The sequence below is a fragment of the Artemia franciscana genome, chromosome 2 (genome assembly GCF_032884065.1).
Source record: "Artemia franciscana chromosome 2, ASM3288406v1, whole genome shotgun sequence".
NCBI lineage: Eukaryota > Metazoa > Arthropoda > Branchiopoda > Anostraca > Artemiidae > Artemia > Artemia franciscana.
In genome coordinates, this window is record NC_088864.1 from 14395708 (window position 1) to 14404388 (window position 8681).

Consider the following 8681-nt stretch of genomic DNA (forward strand, 5'->3'; position numbering starts at 1 on the left):
CAATTTAACGAGGAAAAGATCAATATTGAAATAGTTACAAGCTTCTCAGCCAAAATATTGGGGTTAACAAGGTCAAATGCTTTTTGAAGGTCAATGGAAATTAAAATTAGCCGTTAATTAGGTTTTTCGAGAATTTATCCAATCGAGTCAATAAGAAAAACAAGATAATGGAAGTAAAAATGGATTTGATGTTCTCGAATTGCTCAGGTCAGTAAAAGGTAGGATTATATCCTGAATTTAAATCGTGGCAAAAGAGTCTACAGCCTAGAACGAAGCTTCAGTGAACATTCTTACACTAAGCTCCGTTTCAGAATACTTAATTAATTGCACGGTGTTTAATTTTATTGCATAGGCATTGATATATCGAAGCGCAAGGCTAAAAAGTTTGTTTTTAACTCTACAGATAAAGGACGGAAGACAAAAGAAGATGTTGAACTTTGGTTTGCTCAATAGGCTAACATCGCAGAAAATTGCATTGTTTTGTCAATGCACTTTAACTTGAACGCAAATTACCTTAGATAATCGTTGTGGAGACAACAATATCACTTTTTGGAGGACTTTACCGACACGACCTGCGGAAAATATTTTACGAAATAAAAGTAGAAATAAAACAACGAATGGAAAGAAGAAAAATTTAAAACGATAGAAGAATAAAAAGGAAGAAATTAAACCAAATAGATAATATTACTGCTATATATTTAGTTGGCTTTCTTTTTATTCTTGTTTGATTTTAAATTTTCCTCCTTTTCCTATGTACTTTTGTTTTAAATTATATCTTTTGGACTTTGAGGGCGCCTCGTTTGATTTATTCGTGTAAACGTTATGCTTTTTTTCTATTGGCCATAAACCTGTCCTTGCTCTCATAATTCTCTTCTTTGTTTCATTGTGATTCAGTTGTTTGGCCTTAGATCTTTTCCGAAATTTCAGGTTTTTTTGCGAGACAGGTTCATTGTTCTCTACCCCAATGCATCTACGGTTCTGGGTTTGGTAATAGACTTATAACTGAGTAGCTATTTAGATAGTCGGTTTATCAGTCAGATTTATTTTCTGTGATGATAGCCACAAAGTTTTTTCTACTAAAAGAATAACAATGTGGCAGATTGCTTTTCTTTAGAATAACTTTTAAACCACAGTGGGAAAGATAGAAAAACGAAATAAATTAAAAATAATAACGATATAAAATAATAAACTTAGATCGTTTGCATTGCTCTGTACTTGTCCATTAATGAACTTTGTTTTTAAAGACAACATCAACGTCTTTACCAAACATCTTTGTAAAAATAACAAGGACTTTCATTTCAGAAAAGAAACAATACATCATTTGGACAATTAATAAGTATTCGTCTAAGAAGAGATAAATATCTGAAGACAGATGATCACGCTTTGAATAATCAATGTTCATAAATTCAGCTAAATAACTGTAAAAAAAAGTACACGGAAACTGTGATTCCTTATCCTCCCTCCAAATATTTTTTCTTAATCTATTCTAAGTTGGTGCTGGTTTTTAATTTATTGTCTAGCAGAGATCGATCTTCCGATTCTTCTAGTGGAGTCCGATGTCTTCAAAAAAAAGGGAATATAGGGCAATTGATCTAAAAAAATCGTCAAAAGTTGAGAATATTGAGAATTGCCCAAACAGGTCGAGAAAAAATATTTACAACAAATATATCGTGCTATATTTACAATTTCTACTTCCCGGTAGTAAATAATTTTCAAGAAATCAGAAACCACATATGTCACCCTTTATGCTGAAGAAAAGCCTCTTTTTATTTCTGTTCGGTAGTAAAAACAAAATGTCAATATGAAGTCGTTTTTTTTCTTTCAGGTCGTAAGAAATCATCTAGAACACCAAAGTTATCCTCACGAGAAAGAAGCTCGTCACGCACACTTAGAAGCGAAGAAGAAAAGAAGATTGAAAAAAGTTCAAAGAGTGTCAGAGAAGATAGTCCCCCAAAAGCAAGCAGTCGGGCTAAACAGGATGATGATATGGATATGGACACTTCTACTACTCCTTGAGGATTTCTCATTAATTTTAAAATTGAATATATATTCTACTTTTTTCAATATAGTTACTCGCTATCATTCTTTCTCTCATGTTTTTTAAGGGAAAAATTAAAACCTCTGGAATCTTTCTTGATAATTACATTACATGTAAAATTTGGGAGTTTAAAGTTAGGGCAAATGGATATAAAATAATTTGAGAGGGATATAATTGGCTGGTAAACGTTTCCTTCGGCTTTTTCAGATTTTGTTTTGGTCTTTAAAGCCAAGAGTAGAATTTAATGTTTAATGCTGCCTTAGGATAAATATTGTTATTAGAGGGGTATAGCTCCATGTCCTTGAAATCACCCCTCGATATAGAAAAATCTTGTGATTTTTCCTATATTATACATGAAATTATTTTTGAAGAAGGACATTTCCCTTCTCCAATTCTTTTTTCTTGTAGCCCCAACCAAAATTTGTTTTTCGAAAGGAAGCCTCTTCCAGGCAAATATTTTGTTTTGTTTACAAATATAAAAAGTTAAAAATCAAGAGAGCCAATTAAGGGGCGGGGGAGTGACTACCCTGCCTAAATTAAAAAAAAAAGACCGATAAAAAAGACATAGTTTGCTAAGTTCGGTAGCCAAGAAATTTGAAGTTGTTTAAAATTGCATATAATAGCGCATATGACGGTTACCGATGGACCACTACTTTGAAATGTCGTTTTGCTGAGAAACATTATTAATAAGGAAGAGGAAGAAAGCAGAGAGCAAACACCGCTGATATACTACTACCTTTCCCATTCCTTCCACCCCTCTTAAATAGGGATTCAGAAGAATGAAAACGTTATGTCTGCTGCAAAGTATGTGTTGTTTCTTTTCTCGAGAAATTGTTTTGTTAGAGTTTTGTTGCTTTTGTCGAAAAATTCTTCTAAGGAAATTCTCTCTTTAATAGTATATATTATAGTTTTAAAATTAATTCTTCTATTTTTAATAAATAACATCCAGGACGATTACAAGAGTTTATTAATTATTTGCCAATATGCACACTGTAATTTTTAATTGAATTAAGTTAAGCAAATACTAACCTTATCAACTGATATTAATTTAAATTAATACGAATGTAAGATATTACTTTAAGATGCTTCCTTGTGATTTTTTTTCTTGCGGCTATAAGAGCTTGGTCTATACACCTTCCAGTTGTTTTCAACAACTTATGGAGAGGTGCACCAAAATGGCTATAGATATTTCTAGCTTTATATTCATAAACCTCAAGTGATACACTACTCTTACGGGTCTTATAGATACTCGGTATTTGCCAGACTGATAGCCTAGCCTATATCAAAACAACAATTTTGAGTGTCGATGAAATAGGCTTCACAATATAGGAGAATGGCTTTTAAAATGTAGGCCAAATCTGTTTTCAAAGTGCCGATATGTTTAGATTTTATGTCACTGCGTTCAAAGTGTATTAAATATACATAACGGCTATGCATAATGGCTATGGCTATGCATTTAAGATGCTTCCTTGTGATTTTTTTCTTGCGGCTATAAGAGCTTGGTCTATACCTTTTCCAGTTGTTTTCAACAACTTATGGAGAGGTGCACCAAAATGAAACTTCACTCCAATCATTGAACAGATCATGTTCACTTTACCAAAAGCAGATAAGTTAAGACCCTTTTTATATTTCCTTCGATTCTTTTCCAAAATTTTTATTTACCCCATTTTTCCTCAAGCTGTGGCAGGTTGTATTCAGCAGTATCCTTGCTGCTGGCCTGATAGACCGTCTTTAAATCTTTAAGTTTTCATTCTTATGAATTCACTTTTAAAAGGGGAGGAGGGACTGGAGGATATAATATATCAACGATATTTGCTCTCTGTTTTCTTCCAGCTACAGTATTGATTAATGTGTTTCCAGAAAACGACATTTGAAAGTAGTGTTCTCATAGGTAACTGTCGTTTGCAGTTTCAAATTTCTTGGGTACCGAAATAAGCAAACTACTGCCCCGATTTCAGATCCAAAGAGACCCAACCCGCTACCAAAGCCTTGCTTTTATTTTTACCGAAGGAACACTGCTTTCAATTCGGATTTCAAATGGAAATTAGAATTACTGGTAACACAGGTATAATCTAGCGGGCTTAAGTAGCATAATATTTTCTCAAGAATAAGATACTTTTTAGGTGGTACGAAAACCGTAAATCTGAAGAATTTAAAACATGTTGCCTTGCATATTCAACTCTGAAGGGAGGGGGGGTGGTAAACAGCCAGCATTGTAGTGTAGGGACACCTATAGCACAGACAAAATGTGTGCAATGCAGACGTTCAAGTGAAACAATTTTGTGGTACCAATCAATTTGGTGCTCGTGCTTGTCTATCCTCGGTTTTTCAGGCTTCTAGCATGCATGAAGGTCATCATACATAGCCTAAAGGACCTACCCTTACATACCCGGATACCCTATTATTGGTTGGCACCAATCCAATCTTTGTCCTTTTAATTTATGGCATGAACAGTTACGGTGTGAAAAATCTCTTACTCCGAGTGGAAAAAAATAAAATAATTTCAGCTCTTTTATAAGAAGATAGAAATCGATCACTTTTGAGCTGAGATGAAAAGAGGAATCTACTCCCATTAGCGAAGTTTTTCGCATCAAATCGACCAAAATATTGATTTTATCAAGCTCAGTTTGCTTTTTAACAAAGTTTTTCGATTATAGAATTTAAATAGACAACCTTGTAGTTGTTTTTCAGTAAAATGACAAAATCTGTTCTTCTCTTATATTTTTTGCTCCAAATCTTTAAAAAAAAAAGAAAGTTACGTAATCATTATATATTTACAAAGAATGACCCAAGCATCATATATACATTTCGCGTCTTAGTTGATGTATTTGACTACATTTCAGAGACGATGCTAAGACTAAGGAATAGAGTGAATAGAGAGAAAGCGAAACAGAAGCTAAAGAAAAGCGGTAAAAAATAGTTTGGAAAGATAATCCAAAAGCAAAACTACTATCAAATTCACAATTACAACATTTATAACGTAGCAAAATCCAGAAACAAAGCATGCGTGAACAACAAAACTTTCAAATCTGATGGTAACTCGCCTCTGGTTGTTTAGTGTATATTTTATACCGTTACACTAAATTTATGTAAGCTATCTTATTCATGGAACTCGACTTTGTAGCTAGCATTCTTAAATTTCTGATTGAAAAATGGAAAGCTCAATATTAAACTGGAATTCAACTGAAAGCCTTTCGATAGAACTAGCACCATTGACAATGCATTGTCACTCAGCAGAATAAAAAAAAAAAAAAGGGACTAGGAATAATTTATTAAAAAGTTCAGGATTTAAGTAAAATATCTGAATCTATCTAGATTCATCCTGAAATATTTCTATAGCATGGAGACTCTCCGTTTTCCAGCTATCCTAACTAATTACGAAAGAATTTGCGTTAGGTCAGTACGTAGATGCACAGGCTGGTTAATAACAAAATTATCAACAAAAATAGATCTCTTTTCCTCTTTTGGTCAAAGTGGGTCTTTTATGTTCAACACGATGCAAAATAAAAGTAAAAGCCGAATTTTTTTATTCAAGTTTCTATATTTAACTTTGAATTTTTTTTTGTTATCATTGGATGGCTACTCTTACTACTAACAACTCACTGCAGTACCAAATCACCTAAGACAAACACAGCTACGTACGATCCCAATCTATTCAGAGCCTGTCTCTTTACATCCTCCCAAGATGTTCCAATTTCTCTTGAATTGTTTCTTATGCCCTCCTCCTACCCCGCTCGGGGGACGGGCTTCTTTCGTTTGTCTCTATATGTTTGGTCGAAAAGGACTGTCTTTGATAACCTGTCATTCATACATTTAGAGACGAATTTGAGTTTTATCTTTTATCAGTTGCCTTGAATATTTGCTTCATCTGCTTGAATGATACTTTTTAAGGGTTAGTCATTAGGGAGCCTATGTCTGAGAAATCACTTTCCTAGTTTTCGTTTGCTGCAAATCCAAGTCATCAAATGTTCGGTTAAAAAAGGAAGGCATATTCCCTGTATCTACAAACTCAATATCCCCTTTTTAGATCATTCACGATTAGATATATGATGACTCCATCTCCGAAGTGATGAAAAAAGGAACAAATAAGCAGCCAAGGTGTGCCAAAACCCAAAACCACATTACTACGCTGAATTTGAATTTACCGACAAATCGAACTGTCGGTCGGATCAAAAAGAAAATCGGACAAAGCGAACTCGATTCGAAATATACTCAACGCTTTAAATTCAAAGCAAGCGCTTATTCACTATCCAGAAGTAACTTGAAAGTTAAATTTTTGTGGATAAGAAAAATTTGACAGAAATTCGGATAAATAAAACTGTTATATAAGCTACAAACAGTAAAATAATGCGTTGATCTTTCCAATAGCATCTTCTTTTTTCAAATGGTCCATGATTTTAAAATGGTCATTAGTCTAGGGTACGATGGTGCTAGCTGGTTATTACAGTCAGTACAAGATAGAGCTAATTTTTTCATGGAATAATAGAACATTATTCCATGAAAAAATCTTTAACCAACTTTTTCCAACTCACCGCAAAGCCATAGACCTCAGAATGAAACAAGACGAATTCGGGATCCACATTTTACTGAAACCATTAGACGGTCACTAAGTACTTTCACCATCAAAATCATAACAACAGAAAATATAATATTAGCTGGTTTTTAGACCCACAATTTCTTTTGCGAACTGAAAGTATCAGTAAATTTTCATCGTGAATCTTGAACCATAGTAAATTGGAGATAAATAGTACCTGAGACAATTTGTGTATTGCTCTGGCTCACTTTATGTGTTTTTGTGAAATATGGAAGTTTGTGAAAAGCCATATAAATTACACCGAAAGAATCTATGTTTCTTATTTTCTGTGGTGCAAATAATAAGATTATGTCGCATTTTATTATATAAAAAAATACCGTTACTACGTAACTGCAATTATCCTGTACATTGCCCAGAGTGATGATGAACTGACTCTGAAAAAAGATGATATCATTACTGTTTTCAACTGAGAGTACACCTAATGGTGACAGGGAGAATTGAACGGTGTTGTGGATAAATCCCAAAGCAATTATGTTGAACTATTCTCGCAAAAGTCTTTTTTTTTTAACCAAATATGTCTCCCATAAATTTATTTTTCGAACAATCTGCCAAAAATGTTATGTGTTTCTATCTATTTTTTTCCTTATTAGTTTAGTCTAGAATTTTGAATTTCATGCAACATAAAATATTCCTAAGCTTCTTCTGATTTTTATTAATTAAGGGAAACTGTTGCAAATTTTTTTTTTAACTTGGGAAAATGTTATAGATTCTGCCCTGTTCTATTCCATGACAAATTGTCTAGTCCACAGTAACATTGACCAGCTGACAAAATACTGCTGACTGACTTTAACTAATTGAAACATAATTGGGAATAGTTGGTGCAATAGTACCACATATTATATCCTATGTAATTTAAATTTTCTTGCAAAGAAAATATCTTGGTCAGCATTACGTTGCATTCAGTCTTATATTACTTAGGAGGGCATAGGGCCCTCCAAAGACCAGCCCGAGGAGGGTTCATCACATCTACCAAGAAAAAAGAAAACATTTTTGATTTCAAAACCTTTCTATTCTCAAAAATAGAACAATAATATGGGTATCTCAATTTTTTGGGTATGGGTATCTGTCTTGTGGTCTGTGCATCTTTTCGAAATTACCCCTTATAAAGTAGTGACAATTAATTTTTGAATGAAAAAAATAGTAATTTTGTTAAGCAGATGAGTTTGCTAATGAAGCATAAAACGATCCATAAGTATGTGCCAGTGAGTGCGCGGTGATCTCTTGTCATTGGGAGCCCGGTACCCTACTAAAATACCTAGCAAGAAAAGAAAACATTTTTTTCGAAACATTTGTATATTAAAAAATAGAGCAATAATATTGCTATCTCACTTTTTTTTACAATTGTATTTTATCTGTCTTGTGGTATGCGCATCTGTTTGAGATTGCCATTATGAAAGGGGTAAAAATCAATTTTTAATAATACAACAAAACACTTTTGTTAATCAGCTAATTTTGCTACTGAAGCGTAAAACCTTCCTTTGATATGCACCACTGTGTGTGCGTGTGTGTGTTGACATTTGGGGCCCAGTAACCTCTTTAAATACTAAGCAAGAAAAGGAAAACGTTTTTAAATTCAAAACATATCTGTCTTCAAAAATAGAACAATAATATGTATATCTTAAGTATTGAAGCCTTTCTGCTCCCGGATGCAACCATAGGGGGTATACTTTTGGAGATTCTAGCCCCTCAAGACGTTATTACGTGCACCTGGGCTTTGCACAATAATATAGTGCACATGCAACGGTATAGTACACATGTATGCTACGTAATAGGTTTTGTTTACTTTTGGTTGTTGCATAAAGGGTTTGTTCACATTTGGTTGTTACACAATAGCGTTTGTTAACTTGTGCAAATGACTGTAGGGGACTGTTTCGTAGTTGGGTGTGTTTACGTTTGGTTCTTACATAACAGAATTTGTTTACTTATGTTGAGGGTTATGCAATCTTCCACGACTTGATGGATTTATTAGGAATGACGCAATCTCGAATGATATATTAAACCTGAAGGTCCGCTAGTCAAGTAGGGAGCCTGCATAATATGGAATGTTTA

At 33.6% G+C, this 8681-nt stretch overlaps 1 protein-coding gene across 4 annotated transcripts in view; it reads left to right on the plus strand.

Moving 5' to 3' along the window:
* LOC136037649 (probable splicing factor, arginine/serine-rich 7) overlaps window positions 1-2082 on the plus strand; it is a 40849-nt gene extending 38767 nt beyond the window's left edge. For all 4 annotated transcript variants that reach the window (XM_065720378.1, XM_065720386.1, XM_065720369.1 and 1 more), the window contains exon 5: window positions 1826-2082. In XM_065720378.1, coding sequence (XP_065576450.1) covers window positions 1826-2016 — 191 coding nt within the window. In that variant the 3' untranslated portion in view covers window positions 2017-2082. The remainder of the gene's footprint in view (window positions 1-1825) is intronic.
* Window positions 2083-8681: the final 6599 nt, after the last annotated feature.